The following is a 27,785-nucleotide window of genomic DNA, read 5'->3' as shown; positions in this document are numbered from 1 at the left end:
GAAAAGGTAATTCAAGTTAATACTCTGCTAGAACAGTTTTAGCCTTTTTATGGATTTCTGCTTTTCCCCGCCCCGACATAGCAACATATTTTTTGTTAGACTGGAAACACCCCCTCCCCAACAATACTGTAAATTCAAGTGCTTACTTCAACTGTCAAGGGCAACAGTTCTGGATACAGCACACTTGATTGTACAAGCAACACCTTATATCACAATCAAGAAATCAGGGCACTCTGCCCTCTGAGGGAGTAACACCTCCCCCTCCACCATCCATAGCATCATATGAAAAATAATAGTTAAAAAAACCCAGAACATAATTAGCTATGAACATTGTTATGTACACCGGCTCCTGCAACAGATGCATGAACTCCCGTTAGTTCTCAGTTTTATTGTCCTTTCTAAGAGCAACTGAGCAGTCACTGTTGTCTCCATTTAAATAAAACAACTCAGAGTTGAAATATATATATAGATATATATAAGCATTTTTTTCTTAAATAACATATTTACATCTAATAGAAAATATAACTCTAGAGATAATCTTTCCAACAAAATGTAAGACGTGGAAAAAAAAAAAAGAATGAGTTAATGAATTTAGGACAGTTTCTAAATCCTCTCCAGTACAAAAAAAACCACAAAAAACCAAACATCAAAACAAAGAAAAAAGAAAAAAAGGAAAAAAAAAAAAGGAAAAAAAAAAAAAAAAAAGGTCCACCAAGCTCTAACCAAGCTTTTGTCTGGATCTGACCAAAGAAAACCCCAGCACCACCTCCAACAAACTCATCGCTTCTCTTTAAAGAATCCTTGGTCCGTGCTGCTCTCCTTGATGGTGACGGTCAAAAAGTTAGAGGTCACATCAGTTACCACCACCTTCTCCAGGTTGTTGAGAGAGGGGCTCCAGGACTCTTCCTCGGGGTCCCCAAGGATCCTGGAGACAGGGATCCTGGCAATGAGGGAAGGCCGCCCCGCCTGGCCCCCCATGCCGTCGCGGTACAGGCTGCCCATGGTACCCGGGCTCACCGCACCGTGCAGGAGCTTGGGCCCACCGGGGTCCAGCCCCCCTTGCCCCTTGGGGTCCAGAAAGTCTGCCCGGTGCTTGGCCAGCCGGGGAGGGTAGGTCTCGGCAGCTCCCAGTTTGGCACCCACCTCGGCTCGGTTGGGGCCAGGCAGGGCGCCAGGGAGGTCGGGGTCCGGCCGCCTGGCCAGCTGGATGACACTATGTCCCGAGCCGAACTTGGCCGCCCCTGCTGCCATCTCCTCCATCTTCCTGACCTTCAGGTAGTCCCCCACCTTGTCCCCCGGGTCCCCCAGTTTCCTCTTGGAGGCATCCAGAGTCTCTGCTAGGTCCTTGTACAGCTCCTTCCTGGGCTTCGGGCCTCTCTTTTTGGGGGTCTCCCCAGGTTTCTCCTCCACGCGGATCACCCGGTCCCGGATGCTGTCTCCCTTGGGGGTGCTGGTGCTGGAGCTGCCCTGGGGAGCCAGGGCTATGTTTCTCAGTCCTTCCCTAGCCCGGGACGTGGAGCCCAGCTCCTGGGGGGACCTGCCGGGATATGGCACCCGGATCCCCCTGGAAGAGTCACTGCGGAATTCATAGGTTTTGGCTTTTGCTTTTGCCTGGGCCTGCAAAGAAGAGAAATCAACCAGTGACTTTATTATCCTGCCATCCGGTTGCATAATTACAACTTACAAGACAAGAGGCCACCTTTGTAAGGAACATCCTCCATGGGGGCCAGAGACGGACCCCCGCTCCCTGCTGTGGCATGCAGCCCCGGCCAGCATCAGCACACGTGGGGCCTCCTTACCTTTAGCAGGAAGGTTTTGGGCTTGGGGCCTCGCTTTTTGGGCCCATATAGCTCCATTTCTCGCTCCCTAGAGGTGTTAAAAAAACCAAAGCTTCAATTCAGCATAGCTACAAGACAGCAACATATTTACAAGCTCAAGAGCTACAGCTAGCAAAGGCCTTGTACCTTTCCTCAAAGGCTGCGAGCAGCCGGGCATCCAGGATGTTTTCCTCGGGTTCCCAAGTGCTGTACCTGGGGAGGGGGGGGGCACAGAGAGAGGGGACAGCATGAGGAGCCAGAAACGGAAAAAAACAAATCAAATTAAAAATACGGGGCATAAAAGGAAGGGACCCAAGTTTCCTCTCTACTACAAAGGGAGAGGGGGGCTGCAGTGAGCCACCTCCTCACGGCTCCCCAGCTGCAGAACCCTACGGACAAACGGCCGACTTACTTCTGAGACCAGCCCTTCCATTTTACGAGATACTCCATGCGCCCCTGCAGATGCAAAGAGAAAAATAAATATGCATGGAGGGAAACCGCGATAAACGCCCGCAACAAAGCTACACCGCGCAATTCCACGCATGCAACAAACACGCGCCCGCGGCGCGTCTCGAAAACGCGCGGGGGGGGGGGGGGGGGGGGGGGCGAGATGCAACAAAAAAAAATTAATAAAAATTATTAAAAAAATATATAAAGAGGGGCCGCGCAGGCTGCAGCGGCGGAGCACGCCCGCCCCGCCGGCGGGGAGCGCCCGGGCATGCGGCGGGGAGAAAGAGCCGCCCCCAGCGGGCGCCCAGCCGCAACCGGGCCGGGGCCGGCGGGGCCGCGGCGGCGGCGGGGCCCGGGGGAGATGGGGGGGTGCGCGGGGCCGGGGGGGCGGAGGCGAGGGGGGAGCCACTTACTTTGCGGATGCGGCGCTTAAGCAGGGCCTCGGCCGCGAAGACGCGCTCCCCGACGGCCGAGAGCTCCATGTTTACGCGGCCGCTCGCAGCACACAGGCAGCCGCCAGCGCAGCCCAGACCATAATACTCCGCCCGCTGACGTCAGCGCCGCGGCCCCCCCCGCACTTGTTGCTGGCGGAGCCGGGTGGAATATTCCGCCCGCGCCGCATTGGCCCGCGCCGCCGCCCCGCCCCCCGACGTGCGCCGCGTCCCGATGAGCGCGGGGCGGGGCCGGCGGCGGGGGAGCGAGGCGCCCCGCCCCGCCCCGCCCCGCCCCGCCCCGAGCTGCGGCGGGAGAAGGGGGGGCCATCCCCGGAGGAGGCGGCGGGGCGCGAGCTTTAGGGGGGACGGGGGAGCGGAGCACAAAGGCGCCCCGGGAGCGCGGGGAGGCACGGCCGCCGCCGCCGCCGCCCGCAGCCACCGGGACAGGGAGGGACGGGACTGCTGCCAGCACCTGGACGGGGCGGACCGGGAGGTTGCGGTCGTTCCCCTCGCCGGGGATCTGCGGCCCGGCCCGGCGGCCGGTGACGGGACAAAGGGAACGGTGTCAGAGGCGGGAACGGGAAGGGAACAAACCGCTCTGCCCCGGCGCCCGCGGTGGTGCGGAGCCGCCCACGGAGACACGCGTCCCCGCGGGCCGCTCAGCGCCGTTGCTCCCGCGGGAGAGCGGATCCTGCCCGGCGGCGAGGGACCCCCCAGCTCTGCTCCCCGGGAGGCGGAGGGGTGCCATGGGGCCAGTGGGGAGGCCCCACGCGCAATTTGGAGGCGCATGTCCCCACGTGCTTTCTCTCAGCCAAGCGGCGCGGGAGCGCGGGTGGCACAGCGGGACCGGGACCCCTTCCGGACCCCCTCCCCGGTTCTGCCGCCCTCCCCGCCGCACCGCGGCCCGCCCGGGACGTGTCACCTTCTTCCGCCGCGAGTCAGTCCCCGAGGTGGCCACGGGACATCGAGACACGCGCGTCGGGGACTGGAGGTCCCAAGAAACCGGTCGCCCGCCCGAAGCCGCGTAGGGTCCCGAACCGCCCCCCCCCCGGCGCCGTTGGGGGGAGGCTCCGGAGGGGCCCGGCAGCGCTTCAGCCCCGTCCAGTCAGTGAAGCCGTTCCCGCGTCCGGGGGCAGCGACGCCGCCCGGGGCTTCCTCGCGAGTGGGAGCCGCAGCACCGCGACCCGGTGCTGGGTGGGCTTCTGCGGCTCCGTCCACGCGAGGTGAGGCCAGGCGAGGCCTCTCGTGGACCCGCCGCCCCCCACCTCCAGCCCTCCTCTGTACGGAGCTCGAAGTCGAGGCCGAGCGGCCGCCGCGCCCACGCGTGGAAGACCCCACGGTGGGCGTGGTCCCGGGGATGCGGCTGCGCGTGCTCCCCGGTGAAGGAGACCGCGGCTGCCTCCTCACGGACGCTGGCCTGGCTGCGGTTTGCCGTCGTGGGGGCGGTGGGTCACCTGTGGCAGGGGCCGCGAGGCCCGCGCGGCTTTGGACCATCTCCCCCCTGCGCCTGCTCGGTGCAGGGGCTACGGGGCGCTTCCCTTCTCCCGGCCCGGGACAGCGCCCGGGGGCAGCCACCGGCCCCGGGGTACGCCGGGACCGGCAGCGGGGGCCGGGGGACACCGGCGTTCTCCCGGTCCCGGGACCCGTTGTCTCCCGGGGCTCCTGCCTGCCGCCGCGGAGCTCTGCCCGGTGCCGCCGCCCGGGCGGGGGGACCTCCGACGGCGGCCACGGGGAAAACAGGTCCCCTGCGGTGGGTGGGGACACGGGTGGGGACCCTGGGGCCCCACGGGGGACTCTCGGGGTGCGTGGGTCGGGTTTCCGCGGGCAGAGCCCTCCTCCTGCCGCCGCTGGCCGAGGTGGAACCGCGCTCACGGGAGGAGGTGGCGGATTCCCACCCCGCGGCTCCCTTGGGCTGCCAGCTCCACGCCACCAACTCCGCGGTCGCGGGAGCCACCGCACCACGCGTGTTTGGTGCGGCGTGCCCGGCGCGGCGCTGGCGTGGAGGGGCCGGGCGGGAGGAGCGCACCCCCCGCGCCCTCCCGGCCCGCGGCGAGCGGCGTCCTGGGGAGATTTTCGTTAATATTGAATTAATCGTTGTTAATTAATGCAGGTCGCGGGGCGGCTCGTGAACTGGCGTGGACGCAGCGGCTCGGATCCCGCTTTCGGGAAGGTGCCGCTCAGAAGGGAGACCCGGGGGCAGGGGCACAAGTCCCGGCCGGGGGGGGCGCGGGGATGGGGGTGGGTGTGTGCGGATCGTCCACCCGGGCCCGACGGTATCGGCGCCGCCGCTTAGTCTGCTGCTCGAGGCTCCCGGGGTAGCGTCCGCGGCAGCGCAGCGGCGTCCATTCCCGCGGCCGTGGGGGTGCTGCAGCCCGCGGAAACGGTGGTTGCCCCCCCTCCTCTTCGCCGCCGGGGTGTCCCGGTGCAGGCAGGAATCTCGGTCCCGGAGCCGAGCCTACTCGCACCGACGCCGCACCGGAGCCCGGAGGGGCCGCGGAGCACCCGGCTGAGCAGCCGCCCCTACCCCGCCGGCTGCGCGGAGCTGCGCGGCCCCGCGGAGCCCCACAGCCACGCGTGGGGGCGAGATGCGCGAGGCCGCGGCTCTAGCTGCCTCCTGCGCGGGCATCAGCGGGGGTGACGGGTCCATCCCCGCCGGGACCAGCGCGGGGCCGGCGCTGGGGCCCCGGTTGCGGGGCGGGGGGGCGGGGAGAAGGCGAGACGCAAACGAGAACGGCGCGGGGAAAGCAGCGGGGAGCGATCGGCGCTGTGTGGGGGTCCGGCCGGAGCCCCCGGGCCGTGGGCGAGCCGGGGCCGGGGCTGCAACTGCTCGTCGGCTCTTGGCCCGGAAGGAGAAGCCGGACGGAGCCTCCCCGGCGCCGCGGGACGAGACAGCGCCGGGCGGGCTCGTCCTCGGCTCTCCCGGGCAGTTCCTCCCGCTGCCGGAGGAGGCCCGGGGACCCCCTCGCCCGGGGCTGGCGGCGCCGCGGGGGCCCCTCCCGCCCGGCCGGGCCACTGGGAGCAGGAGCGGAGGACCGGGCACGGGCCGCCCTCCGCGCTCCCGAGGTCAACGGCAGAAGCTGCCTGGGCGCTCTACGGGCTCTCAGCCGGAGGGGAGCCGCTCGCCCCCGCGCCCCCTCCGGCCCCTCCGCCCCCGGCCAGCCCCGGCGCTGTCCCGGGCTCCCGGGGCTCGGCGCGGACTCGAGGACGGCTCCGGGCCGGCGAGGGCGTGTGCCACCGCGGCAAACCCCCTTTCCGCCCGTTTGAGCCCAAATCCGCCGCTCGGCCGCTGGCTCCCCGCTCCCCCAGCCCCTACTCGTGCTCCTCGGGGCTCAGCGGGCCGCCGCGGGGCAGAGCGCCCGGCTCCCTCCTCGTTTCTCGCTATGCGGGGGCTTCCACGGCTGCGAGCTTTGCAACGAAACCGGGGGGCTGCTGCCCCACCCGGGGCCGCGCGTGGGGGCGGCGGGGCGAGCACGCGTGTCCGAGCGCGGATGGGTCGGGGGCGGCGGCGATGGGAGAGGGAGCTGGCTCCAACCCAACAGCCGGCACGATCGACCCCCGCGCCGCAGCCGGGCTCTTCCCCGCAGCTTCCCGTGCGCGCCGGTGACCGTGCTTCAGAAGCTGCTCCGCCCCACGGACACCCGCACCCGGGACGGCTAGGATCCAGCCCAGCTCCCGGTCCGGTCCGGTTTCCCGGGCGGCCAAGGATGCTGGTGCCGGCCGGAGACCCGGTTAAGCTACAGTCGCGCTCCCCTGTGTCCCCTTCTCCTGGACGACCTGAGCATGGCCCCAACGCTGAGACTGCGGCGGGAAGCGGGAGCAGAGCAAGTCGCCCCTCCGGCGGAGCCCCCAGCGGCTGCTGGTCCCCGAACCGAGTCTGCGGCTGGGCCGCACCTTGCGTCCCGAGAGAGGCGTCGTGCAGCCCGGCCGGGCCGTGGGTACCGCCGAGCCGGGCGGAGCGCGCCCCGGAGCCCCATTCCACGCGAATTCCCTGAGTGCGTGGACAACCCCCCGCACCCTCGGGGCGGCCGGTCCCGGGTTCCCGATCCGCCCAGCCGCACGGTTCGGCTCCGGGCTTCTCCCGACCCGGTCCCATACCCCCATACCCGAGCCGGGCGGGAAAATGATTCCCTCCACCCGTGGCTGAACGGAGCCAGGATGAACCTAGGGGCAAATTCACGGCTCCCCGGGCCGGTGCCGGGCTGTCCCGGAGGGGCGGGCGCGGACCCGGGGACCCCGCGGCACCGCCGGCCCCGGCCCGGCCCTGGGCTGGGGGGCACCGTCGCCGGCTCGCTGCCTTTTCGTTTCCGAGCAGCTCGGGGCGAAGCGGGGAGGCAGCGACTGGCCCCGGGCTGCGGCACCTGCACCCCACAGGGGAGGGGTCGACCGGGGCAAGACCGGCGCCCCCAGGACTGAGCACGAGCCCGGCGACGGGGTCATACAAGGAGCTGCGGTCACGCGTGGGCTGGCTGCTGGTGGGACTGACCCGCGCGCGTTTCCCACCTCTTTCCCTCGGGCACCGCGCTGCCGTGCGCCCTTGACCCCCCGTTGTCCTCAATGCCACCGGGGCTGCTGCCGCCGGAGCCGCGGAGGCGACCACTGTCCGGAGCGCAGAGGTACCCGGTCGGGGAAGGGGAGATCTCCGGGGGCGCCCGAGCAGCGGTGTCCTCGCGGAGCTCCTCCTTCGCACTCCCCGCAGCCCAGGAATTCCCGTGCCGAAGAATTTTTTTCGTGTCGACTTGTTTAACATCGAATTCAGGTCCGGGCAGGGCTTCCCCGGCGGCTCCGGACGCGCCGGCGCCTAGTGCTGCCGGGGAAAGGCAGCGTGCCCCGGTAGGCATGGATCGGGCCCGGCGGACCCCGGCAGGGCACCGGGCCCGGCTGCTGCCCCTTCTGCTGGGACCGGCGGGGCTGACCGGGACGCTGAGGGCGAGCTCGGCGCGGCCGGACCCAGCGGGAGCAGGGAGGGGGCAGCCAGAAGGGGAGAGTACAGGCAGGTTATGTTTGGTGGGCAGCTGGGACAGGGAGGACCGGGGAGGTTCCACAGGGCAGGCAGCTCCCTTCGGGACAGCCGCCGAGCATCACTCTGCGCGGATGCGGAGCCGTCCGCACTTCGCCCCCGCGCAGCGGTGCGGCCCCCCGCCCATCCCGGAGCCTTCCCCTGGCCGAGATGCCCCCATCCAGGTGCCCGGCGCTGTTCTTACTCCTCCGGGGCTCGGGATGGAGCCTCCGCGGTAGCGGTCGGTCCCCTGCGGGACACGCTCCGCGGGGCCTCCGTCCCAGGCTGCGATGGCCGCACCACGCCGAGCACCCCGGCCCGGGCTGGGGCAGTGGGTCCTGGGCAGAACCGCTTCTCTCCGCGCAGTTGGTCGTTATTCCCCGCTTAACGGCGCCTTGGCCAGCCGACGAGGTGACCGCACCGGGAAGACGCAGCCCAGCGCCGCAGCCGGGCCGCGCCGCCGCCCGGTACCGAGCCGAGTATCCGCCGGGCAGCCGGGCCCGGGGTGGCAGTGCTGAAGGACAGCAGCGACCCCGCCGACCGGGGCGACCAAGCCCCGGCTGCCGCCCTCCAGCCCGGCCCCGCCCGGGTTCGCCCCCCGGGGGCGGGCGCGGGGAGCGGCGGGCGCGGCGGCGGGCCCGGCCCGGGCTTGTCCCTAGGGTGCCGCACGCAAACGCGATGCTTCCCGGCGCGGCCTCGCCGGCCCGATTAATTCCAGGTGCCTTCCATAGGTGGCACCGTCCTACTGGAAATGGCGGCCGCGGCCGGCGCTCAGCCCTAGGCGCTCCCACCGCCCCCGGAGGGCACTGCCGCTCTCGGGACCCCCACACACACCGCGGGCTTCAGCAGGGTGAAGCGCCCGCAGGAGGCCCCGTGAGCTGAGCCAGGCTCCGGGGCGGTGCGGGGGCTCTCCCTTGTGCGGTCCCCACGGGGGAAAGCAGCCGCCGTCATCTCCCGAATCACACGCCCGCGAACCGTTGGAGAGCCACCCGCGTCGGCCTTGCGCATGGGAGCCTCCCCACGCGTGTCCCCGCAGCCACCGGTGCACCCTCCCCGGTGGGGCCCGCGGGGACGGCGCACCCCAAGCACACCCCCTGCGCCGGCCAGGCTGAGCGGCGGAAGCCCCACGGGGTCCCCCTGCGGGGAGCGCCAACGGGGGACCCCAAGCGCCGACCGCCGAGCGCCCGCTCCCCGCGTCCCAGGCGTGAGCTGCTCGTCGCTTCCGGCCCCGGGGCCGCCCCCTGCAGCCGCGCAGCTCCGCGGGTCTCAGCGCAACCCCCGTGCGAGGAAAGTGCCGCTCCCGGAGGCGGGGCGCGGGGGGGCAGCGCTTTATCGCACCGCTCCAGGCTGCGAGCACTCTGCACAAAAGACCTTTTGTTTCCGGGGTTTCTGAATTTGCTGATTATTTCTAGGAACATAACTACGAGTTGTTTGCAGAGGAGGGCGAAGGAGCAACCGAGCGAGCGCTGCGTCGGGCCAGCAAACGTGAACATTTCGGGGTATTTCCCCCACCGCTCCCAACCTCCCGTTTAACTGGCGCGACTCCGTCCCACCCGCGCTGCTGCCCACGTCGGTGCCGCGCTGCTCGGCCCGCAAGGACGGCAGAAGGACGAATCTGCTCCCTCGCGGCTCCGGCTGCAGCGGCCACGGAAGCGCCGCGAGTGGGCTGGCACCGTCCGACGGCCCCGCCGTGGCGGAACGGACCGCGGTGCCCGACCGCGCGGGTCCCGCCGGGGGAGAGCTCAGCCAAGGTGTGACAGATGACATGGGGTACGATGCAACTGCTCGGCCTTGCCCCTGCCCCTGTCCTCGACGCTGCCCTGCTCTGTCCCTGCCCGTCCCTGGCTGCCCGCGCTCGGCTCCGCCGCTCCGCTTTTAACAAAAGCAATTAGAGGTGAAGCGCGGTCCATTTGCATTCCACCTAATGACCGCCGGCGGCTTCCCCCGGGCGGGGGGCATCATCTGCGGCGGCACCCGGCCCGCTGCGGAGGGCAGCGCCGGCCCTGGTCCCCGTCCGCCCCGTCCCGCCGCCACGGTCCCGCCCACACCGCACAAGGTAGATACTGTATTTAGGTTCATGCCCTTATATGGCGATGAGCGCGGCGCCCCGCGGACGGCGCGCACCATATAAGGAAGCGGTGCCAGAGCCCGGGGTGAGCTGGTGAGCGCTCATTGGCCCGTCGGTATCGCAGCAACCAGCTCTCACGAGTGGAACGGCCCCGCGGGGGGTGGCGAGGGGGCCGCGGGGCCGAGACCCCCCGGGGGCGAGGGGACGGAGCTGACCCCCCCACTCCCACGAGTGACCCCCGCTACACCGGAACTCCGTGCCCCGCCCGGCTCCCCGGTGCTGCCTCACTGCCCCGCCCCGCCCCGGGGCTCCGGGCCGAGCCGGCGGCCGCACACTGCCGGAGGAGGGGGCGCAGCGCCGTCTTCCGTGGGCACCGACGGCAGGAGGGAGCCCACCGTGTTCCCGAAGTGCGGCGGGACCGCCGGTCCCTGCCGTGTCGCCGTAACGCGGGTCACAGAGAAGACCATGTCCGTCCCACCCGCGGCGGCGGAGCGCTCGGCGGGGATGAGGCGGCGGCGGGGCAGAGGGGTCCCAGCGGGGCCGCGGGCCAGCACAGACGGCCGGACGGCGTGGTCCCCGCACAACCCCGTTCCGCGCCGCCGAGCGACGACACGGGGCCATGTGCGGGGCAGGGGAAGCGGGGAGCCGTGGCGCTGCGCGGACACGGGTGACCCGCATACGGGGCACACAGACCGGGGGGCTTCGCTGTGCCTTGCCGCAGCCCGGCGGTGGGCAGCCCTGTGGGGCCGGGCCCCCGCGGAGGTGGACGGGCGGGGCTGAGCCTGGCGGGGACTTTCCCGGTAGGCACCGGCGACCCTCGCACCGTGCGTGGCAGGAACGGCGCTTTCAACGCACGCGGGCTGCGCGCACCCCCGGCGCGGCAAAGCGCTTTCCCACGTCCAGGCGTCCCGGTGCGGGCCGGTCGCGACAGCCCGCCCCGACCCCCCCGCGGCCGCCCTCCCGCGGGGGAAGGACCACCCCGGCCCGGCTTCCCACACGCGTGGTTTTGGGACGACCCGTCGCCCCGCGCGAAAGCCACCGGTGGGGCGCGACCCCCCGGCTGCGCAAGGGAGAGGCAGCGCAGGCGCCCGCCGCGCACCCACGCGTGTCCGCTCGGGCCCCGCGGGCGGGCGCCGGGAGGCCGCCGCCGTGGCGGGCGTGGAGCGGTGACACGGCGTGGGACCGCGGGTCCGAGTTTTCGTTGCAGCTTCGCTGCGGATCCGGTGCCGTGGCCGAGCCGCGTCCGCGCAACGCCGCGTCCACCCGCCCGCGCTCCCGCCCGGCTTTTATTTTATTTATTTTTATCGTTTCTTTCGGGGTATTTATTTAAGTTTTATTTTAAACTGGGCGCTTCGGGAGTGGCGGCGGGGCACCTCCGGCGAAGCGGGCTCCGGGAGGGTGACCGGACCGCCCCCCCGCTGCGCCGCCCCCGGGCTCGGAGCCGCCCCTGCCCTCCTCCTCGGCGGGCACCGGGCGGGGGCTGCCGGCACGTGCCGTCCCGGCGCCGCGGGGAGTCAGGCGCGATCGGGGCGGGCAGCCCCTCGCCCCCCCACCGTGCCGCAGGTGAGGCCTCACCGGGGAGGCTCCGCTCCAGCCGCCGGGCCCCGCCGTACCGCGGAGCCTCTGGCCGCGCCCCGGGCCGCCTGCCCCGGGGCTCGCCGGGGGGGGGGCGCGGCCGGCGGGGAGGGCTGCGCTGCTTCCTTGCCGTCGCCGTCGTTCTTTCTCCCCCCGCCACCCCCCCCACCCCCCACCCCCCCCATGGCAGGATTCAGCGGGCTCCGCCGAGCAGCCATTTTCTGCAGCTGCGTCTCCACCGGAGCTCTGCCGGGCGGCGGGGCCGGGCGGCGGCATAGCCCGGGGGGGGCCCCCGCCCTACTGCCTGCCGCCGACACGGACGCCCTGAGCCCGGCTGGACGGTTCCGGGGCCGGGCGGGCTGCGCTGCAGGGCTTGCAGTGACAATCCCACCCTTTCCCCGCCATTTTGTTACCGTGCTGGCGTTTTCCCAAAGCAGAGACAGAGCGAGAGCCTTGGGAACGGGCCCCCGTTGTGTCGGGGCGGGCGGCCCCCCCAGCCCGGGGCCCCCGTTCCCCTCCGCCCCTGCGGCGCCGCACCTGGCAGCGGAGCAGGTCCCGGGACGCCCGGGCGCCGGCGGCTCCTTCCCACTGGGATCGCCCCGCTCCCCTTGGCGCCCCGCGCACGCGGCAGCCACGGGTCGTGGCTGGCTGTGTCCACGCGGTACCCAGTCACGCAGGGCTGGCATCAGTCTCCGTGCCGCGGTCCCCAGGCGAGGGAGCCCGGAGCGCGGTCACCAGCCTCCCTTCCCAATGGGCCGGGGACGCGGGGCTGGTCGCCTCCCTTCACCCGCCCCACGGGCATCGCACGTGCCCCGACGGCCGGGGGGACACCGTGCCGTCGCGCAGGGGCCGCGCCGAGGCCGAGCCGCCCGGTTCAACGCCCTTTAGCTCTGCTCGGTCCCGGTGGGGGCTCCCCGCGGGACCAGCCCAACCGCCCTCGCGGGAAGCCCGTGGGGACGACGCGGGCCAGTGCGTGCCCCACGCGAGACCGGACGGCCCGGCGGGGCGCCCACCCCGGCCAACCCGGCGGGGAGGGCGACGCGGGGGGAGGGAGGCGGCCGGGACGAGCCGCGGAGCTGTGCTGGCGACGCGGGGTCGGGTAGGCAGGACGGCGGATGCCCCGACGGGGCGGGCCGGTCCCTCCACCCGCGCGGCGGTTGATGAACGCCGATGACAGACACCAGCCAGGGGACACAGAGGGTGGGTGCGTGTCCCTCGCCCCACGGCAGCATTCCCGGGCCGGGGGCAGGGGGAAGAGCTCGGTTGTGGCACGACGGGGGAGACCCCAGCGCGCCGACGACTGCAGATGCCTCGTACGAGCGGGAGCGGAGCGCGGCGGGGCCGGTCCGTGCTCCGGGTTGGGCCTCCGGAGCCGAGCGGCAGCGGAGGGCGGAGAAGGGAGCGGGGAAGGAGGGGGCTCCTGCAGTGCTGCAATGCAGCGCCGCGCCGAGAGCCCAGCCCGCCGGCCCGGCAGCGCTCCGCCGCCCCACCACTGCTGCAATGCAGGTGTGAGCCCCGCGCCGCGTCGGGCTGAACCGGGCCGGGCCAGGCGTCCCCTGCCGCGCCGGGCCGCCCCGTGCCGCAACCGGCCCGGGCTTCGGCTCTCCCCCCCTTTCTCGTCCCCGTTTCGTTTTCCTCCCGCTCCTGCCGGGACCGCGGGACGTTTCCTCCCCGGCGGGTGTCCCCGGGACCTCCCGCTCACGCAGTGTTTGCCGAGGGGGAGGGGGGCCCTCATCCCACCCGCGGCGCTGGACGCCCGCGGGCCACGCCAGCAGTCGCCCCGGCCCTCCCAGCTCCCCGGCTTCTCGCTGCGGCTCCCCCCGATGCCGGGACGGCTGCGAAGCTCCCCAGTGCCGCAGCGACTCGGGGCGGGTCCCCGGTCGCTGCCCTGCTCCGCTCCAGCTTCTCCTGGGGAAAACTGTCCCTCTCCCCACCCTACCTCCGGGCCGCCTCCCCGGGGCCCCCCACCCTCACCGTCCCCACTCTGCCCTGCCTGCAGTCCCGCTGCAAAGAGCGCTGCGAGTCCTACACGGGACCCCAGGCATACGCAGGGTCCCACCTCCCCTCCACTTCCCCGCGGCTGGCGTTTGACACTTGGACGCACCACGGGGCCACGCAGCACCGCACATGCGTGTGGGGGCACCCGGGAGGGGGGAGCCCCGCGCTGCAGCCGCCTGCCCCGAGCCGCAGCCGCTCGGGGTGCCCCGACCCCCGCTCTGCTCGGGATGCGCCGCGGCCGGCGCCCGGGGAGGGGCTGCGGGGGGCTGTGTGGCCACGGCTGTCAGCGAAACACTCCAGTGCCCCGGGGAGAAGGAATTAATCTTACAAAAGTCACAGCCGATAAGGGTACAAACCCAGCAGGACAAGGAGGATCACAGGGGTGCATAAAATAACCGGGGCCGTCGGGCACGTTAAAACGGGGGGATCAGTATAAATCCCCCACTGCCCGTCCTTGTCCCGCAGGCTGTGGGTTACACCCCTTGCAATTCTGAATCCTGCCGTAGCAGCCTGGGGCTCAATGGCAGCGCATCTCTCCAAGCGATGCCAAGCAGCCGCGATTTTTGCCCTTCCCACCTGGATTTTTTTTTTTTTTTTTTTTTTTTTTCCTGACACCGTGTAGATGGCACCGCATTCCAGCTCCAGCTACTGCTGGTGCGGACTTCAGCCGATGGATCCTGTTGTGTCTTCATTTACTAGATGAAAGCTCGTCTGAGTCTCTCAATGTCTTCCCTGTGTAGTGGTTTTCGGGCTCATCAAAACGTCCTTAACCTTGCCTTCGAGACGCCCAGCAGCCCCACCGCCTCCGGCTTCTGGGGCTCTCCACGCCCTCACGGCATCCCTCTGCCTCTTTTTCCACTCCTCTCCAATATTTCAGTATCTCTTTTAAGCTACCGGAGCCTGTTAACACGGAAAGTGGGCTCACCAGTGCCACACACCGAGGCAGTACCGCCAGCCTGCGCGGCCGCCAGCATCCCCTGCGGACCCGGGGAGCCCGCGGCGCTGGCAGCGCTGGCCCCGGCCCCCCAGTCTCACACGGCCCCGCGACGGGCGCGGCTGCGGCCGGTGCCCGGTGGCACGGCGGGGGCCGAGAGGGCGGCTGTGGGCGATGGCTCTTGCCCCGAAGGTTTGGATTTGAACTTCTCCGGGCAGGCTGATCACCGAAGAGGGATGGATGCGGGTACAGAGCGATCCCTGCCCGCAAACCCCGGCGGTGCCGGCGGGGCAGCGGCTCCCGGCCGGCGCCTCCCAGCCCCCCCAAGGGGGTTCAGCCCCCGGCCCCTCCTGCTCGCGGTCCCTCCCTAGGTGAAGGGTAGCGGGTAGCGCTTTGGGAGCCCACCCCGCACCGGCGGGGAAAGGTCCCCTGCTCCCCCCCCCCGGGACGGCTGCATCCCGCAGCCCCGCACCAAACGGCTGCCGGGCTGGTTCTCTGCCACCACCCTCCGGTTATCGCATTCTCTTTTGCAGTTCAGCGTCTCGCAGGACACGCTCCCAGAGCCTCCCACACAGATTCCCCGTCTCTTGGAAAGGTAGCTCGCACCGAGCCGTGCCGGGCTCTCCCCAGCACACCCCCCCGCCGCCCCGGGGGCACGGCTGTTTAGGGCCTCCCCGTGCCACCTCCCGCCTCGGAGCGCCGCTTCGCTGCCTGAGCACAGGCTATGCTGCTGCGGGCAGCAAATTCTCAGTTACGGGGAATGGAGGGTGCACAAGGCAAAGGTAAAATTGCCTTTCCGGGGAAAGAAAAAAAGAGTTAAGCCTCTTAGTCCGAAACCAGAAAAGACAATGCCACGGCCAAGAGTTATTTGTCACATACTCAGGCGAGAGATGGAAGGAATTTCTGTGATAATGCTCTTCTCTACTCAGCCGTTGCTGCTGAACCACAAATTGCTGCTTGCAGCACAAAATATGGAAATGTGATACATTAGATTAGATGTCTTCTTGTTGGGTCTCTCTGCGCTGCGTTTGCTAGGAGTTATTTCTGAGTCCCGAGAGTTAAAGCATCTTCAAGAAGCAGAGCATCAAACACTGAGAAAGTGGGTCTGCTTCAGGTTGCAGGGGTACAGAAATTAAAACCATCAGGAAAGCAGATACCGTGCAGTGACTGAAGAATTTTTCAAAGCGAAGAGGGACGACCAGGGAGGGCTCTTCCCACCCCTGGTTAAAAATGGCTCAGGGTCAGGTTGAGCCGTTAAACTCAAGATAAGACATCTCATTCCACCAGCCAGCCGGGGAGAGCTGAGGCACCTCTGGTGTCTAAGCGCCACATCGTCTTCTCTGCAGAACCCACGATGAATGTCCCTGTTTTATCTGTTGCCGGTGACTTCATGTGCCAGAAGGACACAGGCGGAGGAAGGATAGTGTCACGGCCGGACCCAATGCGCGCAGTGGGCAGCGGCTGTAAAATACATTCCTGATGTTAAAATGACAGCCTGGCTTGCACCGCACTGCAAAATGGATGGGTACATTCAGGGACAACGTTGCATCCTTCATTTTTCAAGCCATGTGGAATTACTAACATATGTGAAAATAACGTTTACTAGCCTATGTGAAAATTACCATTTAATTTGTGCTTTGAGATGCTCCGGTGCCTCCCCGATACCGAACAAACCTTCCCTCTCCCAAGCTTGTGTTTGGTATTTAAAAGAACCTGACGCTCCTTTTTTTTTTTTTTTTTTTTTTTAAGCTAAAATAGAAATTATTTCCTTTCTCAGGTCCTTGTGACTGTGAGCTTTGAGCAGCTCCACCAGCAGTGACTTGTGGAGTGCATCCCCCTCTGCGGCACCAGTCGTGGGAACGGGCGTCCTCCCCTCGGGAAGCAGGAGATGGAGAGACGCCAGCGCCGAGACCCACAAATTCAGTGCCAAGAAGGACAAAAAAAACCAAACCCCAAAACAACCCAACCAAAACCCAAACGCAATCCCCCCCGCCCCATCTTCTGAGATCACGCTGTCCAGGCTTACACAAAGGGCATTTTCCAGCTTTCCTCGCCGCTCCCCCCAGCGCCGGGGCGGGCTGGGGAGCGCTGCCCGCCGCCCGCCGCCCCGGTTCTCCCGGTGCAGTTCTGCCTGCCCCTTTCCCAGCATGCCTGCTGGGGTTAACCCTTGCCGCATGGCAGAGCCCACGCCTGCAGCCGAGCGTGGCCATTTTAGCCCGCAGGCTCGGCCCCCCTCCCCGCGGAGGGCAGCACCGCTCCTCCCTCCCCCCGGGGCCAGCTTCTTGCCCTCCGAGGTGGCTGAGGGCAGATCCTGCCTCGGGGCTGGGTGGTACTGCCCACGCGGTATGACATGGCCCCACGGAGCATCACCCTGGCTGGGCCCTCCAGGAGCCGGGGCTGCCCCGCACACGGCCACCCTGAGCACCGGGCCGCGGGGAAACCCGGAGTCTGAATTTCCACCCTGCCCTCTGCTGCTCTTGGAACAGCTCGTGGGCTGCAGTTTTCCATCTTTAGCTTCAGCCCAGAGGTAACTTTTGAAGTTTGAGTCATCCTGGTTTTCCTATTCTTGTGCTTCACGAATGAGCGCAGCACAGTTCCCACGGGGGCATCAGCGAGGGGGAAAGGGGCAACCCCAGCGACCCAGGGCTCTTCTCTGGACACAGCCCCAGGCGGGGGCAGGTTGTTCCTTCTGGAAGCTCATTTCACAGCTGTTACCCAACACCACCACTCCTCGTGCTGTACATCCCAGGCTCATCCCCACTGCAGAAGACTTGAGTGTCCAGTGGCTTCCCAGGAGACCAGGAGATGTGGCTTTACATTGGCACAACAAGAATTTTTTGCTCAGCCCAGTCTTTATATCCAACATTACATATGCATTTGCTAAAGCTTCCATCAGCTCAGACTCTCCGTTCAGGCTGCCTGCTAATGCATCTTGTGATAATATCTAACCCGTTTTAACTTACTTTCTCTGTCTGTAGGACTTCTTTGCCCTGCCTGCTACAGCACAGCAGCAGTATCTCCTAAAGGTTTAGGTTATTCCCTTTCTCACTTCCAACTAAGCACTTCTGACCGAAGCACGCCTATATCCCAGAAACTGCGTCCACACTTGGGCCATGGCAATGTAGAAACTGTTTGGAAAATGGGAATGCAGCCATACCCCACTTCCCAGTACCTCCCTGGGACAGAGAGCCTGTCACACTAGTGGAGCTCTGCCTTGGCAGCTTTGCTGGGTCAGGATCTGTCATCCCAACTGGTGCCAGTGCCATCCCTTGCATAAGGGTCCTGGTATTTGATGGAGATGCTGGAGGATCTGGCAGCTGATGATTCAGTTTCCTTCTCTCTCCACCCTTAAACCCCATGGGCCCGCTCTCAGCAGGGTCAGCCAGGGATGGCCACGCCGAAGTCATGACTCCTGGGATTCAGGGTGCTTCCTACTAGGCTGCGCTGCATTACACAGTGTGTTTTATATGCCTGCTTGTTCGATAAAAATAAATCTTCATGTTTGCAGTTTGCTTTAAACTACATCAAGGTGTCAGCTGAACTGACGGCTCCCTCTGAGAAACGACTTCAGTAGGTGCCAGCAAATTGCTCCCGGGTGAGCCTGGGATCTTGCCCTGCGATGGGAGGCACTGGCAGGTCCCAGCTCGAGGGCAGGAGACCCTGGCCGCCCTCAGCCCCTGCCAGTGCCTGCCCCGAACTGTCATTGTTACAAAGACCCTCATTTCTCTCGCATTTGCACCCAAAGGTCTGCCACACAGTAATACCCTTCCAGTGTCCATGAGATTCCACACGCCAGCACAGGCCCAGGGATGACTCCGACAAGCAGCTACACCACCAGGGACCCTCCTCCCTTCCAGTCCCTCCCAGCACAGCACCTGGCTGCAGCCACCACGGCCCCTCTCCCACATCATCTGTTCCCCTCCCTGTCACTCCCTGCAGCAATCAGGGGGTCCCTCCCTGGGAGCACAGTGAGGGGGGCCCAGGACCTGAGCCCTCATCTCCTCCATCCAGCACCTTGCTCACACAGTTGGTCTTCCTTGCCACACTGATGCTGCCCAAGGCTGGGCTATGCTGCAGAGCTGCGTTTCCATCAGACATGGCTGGTGGCAGCCACCTCGTGAACATGTGAACTGCTTCATTTTGTCTTTATTGGGATTCTCGCCAGCTCAGGGTGCAGGCAGGAGCTTTCCTGGGCACAGGGGACCCCTGCAGCTGCTCACCGAGGTTCTGGTAGTGTGTGGAGATGGTTTGGGCTGTGCCTGGCACTATGGAGCCTTTTTCCTCTTCTGGTGCAAACGTAAACAGAGCAGTGTCCTTGCGGTCGTCTCCTCCCAACACAGATCTTGCATGAATCTGGGCTGAATCCAAATGATCTTATCTGTAGAGGAGAGGGAGGATTTCCTAGCGCCAGGCATTTTCTTCAAACTTCAAACCAGAGGCAGCTCTGTGGGATGAGGGAGGTGAGTGGGCTCGGAGATGGGGCAGAACTGGAGGAAGCCCCCTCGCTGGCCCCCTAGCCCAGCTGCCCTGGTTTGGGGGGGTGGGGGGGTGGGCTGCTGCACACTGGTCTCACCCTACTGCAGCTGCTTTCCGAGGTAGAGGGACACCAGCTCCACCAAAAAGCCAGCAGAAAAGCTTTGGTGGCAGGCCTCTGCTGCTGGACCAGTCCCGTTGGATGCAGTTTTAGTTAAAATGGTTTATAGCGGCAAACGCATGCACGGCCGAGCTGTACAGCTCTCACTGTGCCCCAAGGGATAGGCTGGGAAAAATGCAGCCTGAACAGTGGGCTTCCCCCCCAGCAACGTGACCATGAATGCTTTACCTTGTTGCTGGGTTCTCCAACGGGGGAGAGATGCTGAGGCCACCGCATTCAGCAAAGTGACACAGTCAGCTCCTGACATTGCATAGTGAAATGAGAAAAGAATGGGAAAAATAAAGGAAAGCCATCATGAAATGCATGCAATGACTGCCTGGAGGAGCTGCCCCCCACCCACACATGAGCAAAAGCACTGAGTGCCCCAACTGTGTGGGAAATCCACTGCTTCCCACTGCGTACAGCCACTTACGCCTCCTGCTCTTCTCCAGGGAGGAGCTCCTCCCCCCTTCCCAGTCTGGACCTGGAAGTCTCCCAGTCCCCATGAGGCTGTTTCTTGTTCTGATTAAAACCCATCAGCTCCATGTATTTAACATCCTTCTCCTTAACAGCATCCTCACCCCAGAGATGCAACCTCTTCTACTGAGCCCCAGGGCCCACCCTGCCAACTGCCCCATGGCCATCCCCTGGGGACGGAGTTTCTGTCACCTCCTGTGGAATCACACCACATCTGCTGAAACTACACAGTGCCATGGCAATCGATGGTGATGGAGCTCAGTGAAGGGAGGGCTGGTGGCTGGATTCCACCCAAGCACCAGTGCGGGCACTGGAACCACTGTGTCTGGGGAGGGGAGAACCTGAAAGCAGCTTTACAGCACAAATTTGCTGTCCCTCCTCTCAGCACAACCATGTATATAGATGGATGCATCATACCCTTTCAGAAGAGCTGAAATATGAACACAGATTCTCTTTTTAAATCAGCAAATGTTTGTCTGGAATAAATCCAAACCAAGCAGAGGTTAACGCATTCCTGGGAAATACATTAAATACAGTGCACACCAGTCTTCCTAATGGAGCACGGTGACGCTCCATCTCGTCCTGGATCACTTTGATATCCATTGTAAGTCATAGTGGACTTCACATTAATTTGCTCAGTAACAGGCATTTAGGTTTGATGCACTTAATACGGAAAGAGAGTGGTATGAGTAAGTAATTCATATCCTAAACACTTAATCTTTCCCAGCCAATTGGCACAAAGCAAGGGGAGGGTGTATCTTTTAAACCAGTGACTACTTATCGCACCTTTCACTGCACAGGAAGCTGCTGGAGTTGTGATAAACATGATCAAACTATTAAACTAAGAAATATCTGGCTATGTGGTTTCCGGGAAATGGTGCCTCAAACAAACCACAGCTACTGCCAGCAAAGAATGTTTCAGGTGCTTCCACGGCTCATGGAGCGGCGGTGGGCGCAGAAAGCACACACTCAGAGGAACATTATTTCCCTAAAAACTGGCAACACAATACAATCAATTTTCAAAAATGTTAACGAGCTAAGCTAACTGTAAACCTGCAACCAGTTATTAATTGCCAAGAGTCTCACCCACCTACAGACTAGAGAAGGAAGCAGCCGAGCCAGCTCACGACAGCAGCAGCGATGCTCAGGCTTTGGCCAGGAGCCTGCAAGCCCACATCTAAATAGACACATCCTACTATTTGTGAGAATCCCTGTTGGTTTCATCTACCTTTGCCTGCCTAAGGAAAAAGTTCTCCTTTTGCAGCCACCCTGCCCCAGAGCAAGCCCATCTGAACAGCCCCACTCCTGGACTGGCTCCTGCCGCTGTCTGTCGAGCGGCACTTCCCCTTTCATAAATTACATTTTGCATTCTGAGCATGCGTCTCCTCTTCCATGCCATTTTTGTTTTCAGATAACCATTAGCTTAATTAATCAAGGGAAATGCATAATTTCTGATTGTCTGCTCTGCCAGCTACGCCTGGGATGGCAGGGAAATGCTTCCCACCAAACCATCCCTGGGCATCCCCCTGGCATGGGCTGGGGTTCACCTGCATAGCCCACAGGTTCCTTCCCTGACATCAGCTCTTCAGCACCCTTCACCACCGCTGCCTCTGCCCGTCACTCACATGGCCCCAGCGACATGTAGTGTTGATTAAAATCCTCTTAAGATTCAGCACAGCTCACAGGGAAAATGTTGATTGAGTTCACCTATTTCCGCTTGCTCTCCATGCACATACAATCAGAGTTTGAGGTCTCCATACAAGCAGGTGAAAATCACAGGCACTACACATATTGCAGAAGTTTCCACTGACTTTGGAGCATCAGCTGAAACAAGAGATAACGGAGCTGTTGGTATTGTCCTTGCCCACACTAACAACTTTAACCAGGTATCTGGGATGGAGCCATCTTTCTGCTGGAAGCTCCCAGAAGCCATTCCTACTACCACATGAGCACACCGAGTAGCAGACCTGAGCTACACCAGACCAAAACCAACATCTGCGACAGTGGTGTCTGCAGTTGGGATTGTTCCACTTGGATACAGGCCTCCACAGCTGCCCCAGCTGAGAAAATAGCATCCACACTTTCAGTGGTTGCATTTCCTTTCATTTATCCCAACCTGCCTTAGAAAAGTGCTCTGGCTCTGGCACAGGAACATCTGTAGGCAAGGCTTGGGCTGACCCAGCAAACAAGCCCCAGCAGATGAGACCTAGCTGGATGCTGCCCCACCTTTCTGTGGATGCCACATAAATCCTCAGGATTTACAAAGGAACAGTTGCCAAGCTGACTTCTGAAATTTATTTACATAAAATGAAGTCTGGGATAACTAGGTGGCCCAGAAGCGGGCAGCACTAGATGGAGGGGCTTATTTTTGCTTTGGGAATAGCACTGCCACACACCCAGACAGATAGATGCCATGCCACAGCAGCACCCAGGCACAGAGCCCACAGGGTGCTCCCCACCCCCTGGACTCACACACAGCTGGGGCAACTCACCCATGTCTTCAGGTAGCTCCAGTATAACCGCAGGGTCCACCTCACCCAAACCAATTAATTCTGCTTCTCACAAGCTTGAAGCTCTTGCCCATGCACATTAATGTGCCACCAACAACAGTATTTCAACTAAGATCTTTTCTGGAAGAGAAATCAAAGCAAAAGCCCAACACAAAAAAGGCTGGCAACTGAGCCAGTTTGGCAAGTGTGAGGTTCAGGGGCAGTTACTGTATGAGCACTTGGCTCTGCTTGGGAATGTTACAGAGGATCCCGGGGAAGCGGGGACAGAGCATGGTACCTCAGCCACATGCAGGTGGACTCCACGGACTTGCCGCTAGGCTGCTACTGTTGCGTGAGCCATTTTGTAAAGAATTAGCCCTGCACTGTATTTTCAGTGGACTCTAGCAATTATTAACCTAGTTCAGAGACATCTGCAGGCTTTTTTTGATGAATTTGGACCATCCTCCTTTCTGGAGAAGTTCAACATCTCATTTAACAGCGATCCTGCCCAATGCTGGGGATAACACCACTGGGGGGGCAGCATCAGCGTGAGAGGCAGCCATTGCCCATCCACTGCAGCCACATTCCCAGAAGCCTTCCAGCTTTCTCACCACAGACCTCACGCAGCCTGTTTTGCTCCGGAGAAACCCAGCCCTGCCTTGGCACTGCAGGGAAACACTGAACCACTGGCCCCTACGGCCTTGCCGCCCGCCTGGGTGGCACCAGGAGAAAACAGGGCGCCCTGACACATGGCAGGCAGCAGCACACTCTCACCCAAAGGGAAAAGTCAGAACTTGATGTCATACGCTGCATCTCGGAGCAGATTTTAACCTGCAAGTACCTGCTCTGGGGCACCCCAGCCACAGCCTGCCTGTGCAGGGATGCCTTCTGCGCCGTCCGTAGGCAGTAACAAACGCACTCCAAATCCCGGTAGTTTTTGTAAAGGTTTATAGTCCTTTGCAATGATTGCATGATACATTTCTTCCCCCGTGACACAGCCCTCAGACCAGGAAGCGCCGCTGGCAGCTTGCGCTCCACCTCCCAGCAGCTGGGCTTTGCAATCCGATCTACACTAGCTGCAGAACATCAAATGCACTTTCAACATCTCCATTTAATATTTACATTCAAGCAATTAATAATTGGAAGCTTATAGTTTAGACATTTCTAATAGCAGCAATTTCTATAATAGCTTGTTTAGATAACGATTTTTTTTTTGCACATAGAAACACCACATGTGTACAGTATCAAAAAATATATACCGGGAATGGTCCTGCGGGTTGTAAGGAGGGCAAGGGGACGAGACTAACAAATGCTGAATGGTTAAAAAGGAGAACAGAAAATATTTGTTTGATATAGTTTATAAGGTGATCTAGGGACTCCATAAATCTAGGCTTTATATTTCATTATATAAATACCTACAAATAAATATATTAGCGTGGCCAGAGAGTGACCAGCTTTCAGCTCAAACAATACATTTCAATAACACCACGTACAAACGGGAGCAAGAATCACTTGACAAGTTAGCACTGTTAAAATATAATACTATAACTCTGAGTAACTGGCAGGCCCCATCTTCGGTGTCCCGGTGCCCGCAGGTCCTGGGGCAGCCCACGACCGCAGGGCGGGAGCGGTAGTGAGGACACCCCACGTGGCAGGGACGGCCACCATGCCCAGCCCTGTCCTGGCATCCCCTTGGTGGAGGCGGCGGGCTTGGCTGCTGTGGTGCGGACAGGGGGCACACAGGCTCCAGGGTGGGCACCAGTACCTTAGAGGGAGGCTGTGGGGCCAGTGGCCCTGGGATGGGCAGGCAGCTCCCACGGGGAGCAGCCGCCATCCCACCTCACACCGTCACATACTCCTTGAAGGTCACGGTCAGGCAGTTTGCGGTCACATCTGTGATAATTATATTCCCAAAGAAGGGCTTGAATTCCTGCAGGGACTCGGCCTCCTCCTCCTCCTCTGTGGCCTCCTGGGGCTGTGGAGGTTTCGCGGCCGGTTTCTCAGCTGGTGCCGGCAGCACCTCTGGCTTCACCTGCACCAGGGCCAGCTCACCCTCTGCCCGCGGCTTCACGCAGCGCAAGTCTATGGGCTCGTCCAGGTCCGAATCCAGCAGGATGACCTCCGGCTGGGTGGGGGGCTCCAGCCGCTCTGGGGCCGGGGGGCTGAGGCAGGTGGGGGCACTGATGCTGCGGGAGGTCAGGCGCTTCTTGCCTGGCTCCTGCTCCGTGTGCGGCTCTGACAGGCAGCGCTTGCGCGAGCTGGGGCTGGAGAGGTTCAGTCCCATGGAGGAAGGGCTGTGCTCACAGACGGGACTCAGGGACCAGGGCACGAGGTCTGGCTTGGTGGTGAGCTGCAGGGGCTGCTCTGTTGGAGGGAGGGGCAGCTCCTTGGCCAGTGGAGTCTTTTGGGGACTTTCCTTGAGCTCTGCGGGGGGCTGCCGGCTCTCGCCCTCTGCTTTGCTCAGGGCGTTGCTGCCCACCACCCTCTCCTCCCCTGGCTTCCTCCAAGCCTCCAGCTTCTCCTCCCCACCCTTCTTAGGAGTCCTCTCCTCCGCAGTCCGCTTCCGGGGAGGCTCCCCGGACTTGATCTTCACCGCCTGCATGCCGTTCTCCATGTACTTGCTCATGACAATCACAATGCGCCCGTTCTTGTTTTTGTTCTTGACGATCTTCATCTTGCCCCCGAGGCCGTTGCTGGTCACCCTGTCCCGGGGGGGGGGCCCCGGTACCACTGGACAGGTTCTTCTCAGTCCCGTTCTTGCTCTCCGTAGTGAGGTTCTTGACTGGGCTCAGCAGGTTTTTGGCCGGGCCATGAGACCACTTGTCCGGGTGGGTGACCAGGGGGCCCTTGTTACTGTCCAAGCAGGCCTGGCTCTGCGGCTCCTTGCTGCTGGGCTGGTAGTGGGGCTCATACATCTTGGGGTCTGGCTGGTAGTGGTGGTGCTTCTTGCTGTTCAGCTGGTAATAATACTTCCCTTTGCTGTGGGACTGGTGCTTCATGCCACTCTCCTTGCCGTTGGGCTGGTACTGGTGGTGTTTCTTGCTGTTGAGTTCATACTGGTGCTGCTGGCTCTTGCCAGAGGAGCCGAGATCCAGCTTCGGCCTGTTGTCCACAGCGGGGTCCTGCAGCCCCGTGAGGATGTTCGAGCGGCGGGCAAAGGAGGGAAGCTGCAACACAAAGCCAGGGGCCGCAGTCAGCTGGGGCTGGAGAGCAAGGTGTCGGTGCTCCGGCAGGTGCCGAAGGCTCCGGTGAAACCCCCGCCCCTCCAGCAGCTCTTGTTACAGGACGCTGCATTGCGGGGTGCCGTGTCCTCCAGCAGGCAGCCCCAGCCCACTCCAACTTACAGGCTGTGCATTGCTCCAGATTAATGAAGCAATGAAAAGAAGAAAAGCACCCTTCAATCAGCTGTCTGGGAACAGGGGCCAAGCAGGACTGCTGCTGCTGAGCCTGCGAGCAGTGGGCTAATGCCACCCGGCTTTGGGTGCAGCAGGTCTGCCCCGCAGCCCGGAGGGACGGGGGGCTGGGATGGCCTGATGAGCTCGGTGCTGGGGCCTGGGGGTCCCTGGGGCACTGCCAAGCGCCCAGGCTGCGCACAACTCCTCAGCATGATGAAACCTGCTGAAAGCGGCTCCCTGGGGACAGGGCTTTGCTGCAAACAGGCTGCCCGGGCGGTGTGGGGCTCAGCTCCACCACACATTTACCTGCACGACCAGTGGCTTTGGCTTGGGCCCCCCGCTTGCGGTATCCCATCAGCTGCTCCTGCCGCTCCCTGCGGGAACACAGTCACGGCAAGGCCTGAGTGGTGGCACACAGACCCCTGGGGTGCCCCCCTCCCTGCACCCCATGCATGCATGGTGGCTCCTGCGGTGCCAACAACCCTACATGGGTGCAGCGAGCTGGTGCGAAGGGGTGGCAGGAGGGGAGCCAGGGTGCAGAGCTGCAGGCTGGGGGTCCCACAGGAGGCAGCGGGACAGGGGCACAGCTGACATGCTGAGGCAGCAGACACCTGGCAAGGCGAATTCCCCACTCCCGCCTCTCCCTGCTGCAGCGAGGGGCTGAAGTTTACAGTTTGAGCCAAAATACTACAGAAAATAAATGCACAGGAAAAAAAAAAGGGCAGAGGAAAAAAAATAAAAAAAAAAATAAAAAGCCCGTCCAAGCGCAGCAGCAGCGCCGCCTCCTCCACTCGCAGGCATCAAATCCCCGGGCAGGCAGGAGCGCAAGGCGCGGCGTGGGGGGAGCGCGGCGCGGGGGACCTTGAACCGGAGGCGTCGCCCCGCGGCCCCGCGCCGCCCGCCCCGCCGGGGCCGCGCCCCCGGGCCCCGTCCCGTCCCGCGCCCGTCCCCGCCGCGGCCCCCGGCTCCGTGACGCATCCGCAACTGCCGAAGCGGGCGCGGGGCGCTGGCGCCCGCCGCCCCTCCCGGCCCCCCTCCCGCCACCACTCACCTGTTCTGGAAGGCGATGAGCAGCCGGGGGTCCAGGATGTTCTCCTCCGGCTCCCACGTGTTATATCTTGCGAGAGGGGAGGAGAGCGGCCGTCAGCCGCGGGGCCCCGCCGGGAAGGGGGCCGGGGTCCCGGGCAAGGGAACCCCGCCGCCGGTGGCCGCTGCCGGCCCCGAGCACCGGGCCCGCCTGGGAGCGGGCGTCCGGGACTCGGGTCCCGGGGGAGGGGGATGGGCGGGGAGGGGAGAGGAGGAGGGGGGGGGGGGCGGCACGGGGACGGAACTGTTTATTTAGCGCAGTTATTATTCCGGAGGAATTCTAGGCATGTCATGATGAAATTTTCCAAATCCCCTTTCCCGGACCCAGGAAAGCGGCCGCGGCGCGGAGGAGGGGCCCGGCCGCCGAGTCCGGAACAGCGGCGCGGATCCCCCCGCCCCCCCGCCGGCACTGTCATGCAAACCCCAAATACTCCGCAGCCCGCAGCGGCCGCCCTCGCTCCGCGGCCGGTGCCTCCGCCTCGGCGAGCGGCTCTCGGGGGCCGCCCGCCCGCCGCGGGCTGCGGGGCGGCGCGGGTTATTTTTGCGGTTATTCCCCCTTCCCTTCCCTTCCCCCTCCCCACAGCCCCCCCCCCCCCCCCCCCGGTTCTGCAATATGGAGCCCGACTCCCGAGGAGGGAAAGGGGGAAGGAGCCATTTTCTGGTGCACATCAGCCGCCGCCTGCTCGGCTCCCGCCGCCGCCGCCGGGCCCCGCCGCCGCTTCTCGCCGCCCGCCCGCCCGCCGCCCGGGCCGAGGCCCCTTCCCGGGGCGCTGAGCGCGGCGCAGCCCCGCCGCCGGGCCGCCCCGTCCCCATCCCCGCTCGGTACTCACTTGGGCGACCATCCCCTCCATTTCACCAGGTACTCGACTCTGCCCTGCGGAGCGCGGGAGGCAAAGACACGGCGTCAGCTGGACCCGCCGCCCGCCCGGCCGCCCCCCGCCGCCCCCGCCCTCCTCACCTTTCGGATCCGCTTCTTCTCGATGCTCTCCACCGCGAAAACGTGCTCGCCCACCGCCGGCAGCTCCATGCTGCAGCCGGGAGGGGCCGGGCCGGGCGTCCGCGCCCGCCGCTGCAGCCGAGCTGGGCTCCGGCTCCGGCAGCTCCCGCCGCCGACCCGACAGACACTGAGCCGCGGCACCGCAACCCGTGCAAATCCCGGAGCGAGACGTCAGGGAGGCGGTGCCTCCCGGGCCCGGCTGCCCGTCAACGGCGGGGCCGGGGGATTGGCGCAGACCTGCCGGCGAGCGAGGCGGGGAGGGGGCGAGCGAGGCGGGGAGGGGGCGGGCGGGGGCCGGGCAGGAGCGGCGCGGAGGGGGGGTGGGGGGGCGCTGCCCCCCGCCCCACGTGTGACTCAGCACGGCCCCCACGGGCCCCGCGGCCGGCGGGGGGCGGCAGAGCCCGCGGGGCAGGTGCGCGACACGCGGGGGTCAGGC

The 27,785-nt window shown here is 64.4% G+C and overlaps 2 protein-coding genes across 3 annotated transcripts; both read right to left on the bottom strand.

Moving 5' to 3' along the window:
• Positions 1 to 16: 16 nt before the first annotated feature.
• CBX8 (chromobox 8) lies at positions 17 to 2,833 on the bottom strand. 2 transcript variants are annotated; one of them, XM_055797456.1, is made up of 5 exons: positions 2,681 to 2,833; positions 2,230 to 2,273; positions 1,965 to 2,030; positions 1,800 to 1,890; positions 17 to 1,617 (listed from the first exon to the last, which is right to left on the bottom strand). In XM_055797456.1, the coding sequence occupies exons 1-5, from the start codon at positions 2,747 to 2,749 to the stop codon at positions 778 to 780; spliced, it is 1,110 nt and encodes a 369-aa protein (XP_055653431.1). In that variant the 5' UTR covers positions 2,750 to 2,833; the 3' UTR covers positions 17 to 777. The 2 variants fall into 2 exon arrangements, with proteins under 2 accessions (XP_055653431.1, XP_055653432.1); XM_055797457.1 differs by having other exon boundaries at positions 1,800 to 1,866.
• A 19,969-nt stretch (positions 2,834 to 22,802) lies between these two features.
• Positions 22,803 to 27,525, bottom strand: CBX4 (chromobox 4). Its single transcript, XM_055797274.1, is given in 7 exon segments — positions 22,803 to 24,593; positions 24,595 to 25,038; positions 25,573 to 25,602; positions 25,604 to 25,640; positions 26,318 to 26,383; positions 27,183 to 27,226; positions 27,311 to 27,525. Coding segments are annotated over 7 exon segments (1,572 nt in total). The 5' UTR covers positions 27,380 to 27,525; the 3' UTR covers positions 22,803 to 23,711.
• Between the last annotated feature and the right edge of the window lie 260 nt (positions 27,526 to 27,785).

Source organism: Falco peregrinus, chromosome 2 (assembly GCF_023634155.1).
Source record: "Falco peregrinus isolate bFalPer1 chromosome 2, bFalPer1.pri, whole genome shotgun sequence".
Classification (NCBI taxonomy): Eukaryota; Metazoa; Chordata; class Aves; order Falconiformes; family Falconidae; genus Falco; species Falco peregrinus.
Note: the sequence above shows the minus strand (reverse complement) of the source record. Positions and strands in the feature narration are given on the sequence as shown.

Bases quoted from the DNA above. Each gene is read 5' to 3' on its own strand.
- CBX8 (XM_055797456.1), bottom strand. From the start codon at position 2,749: ATGGAGCTCTCGGCCGTCGGGGAGCGCGTCTTCGCGGCCGAGGCCCTG. The intron at 2,031-2,229 runs GTAAGTCGGCCG...CCCCCTCCCCAG, and splicing joins TGGAAGGGCTGGTCTCAGAA to GTACAGCACTTGGGAACCCG. The intron at 1,618-1,799 runs GTAAGGAGGCCC...TCTTCTTTGCAG, and splicing joins CCAAAACCTTCCTGCTAAAG to GCCCAGGCAAAAGCAAAAGC.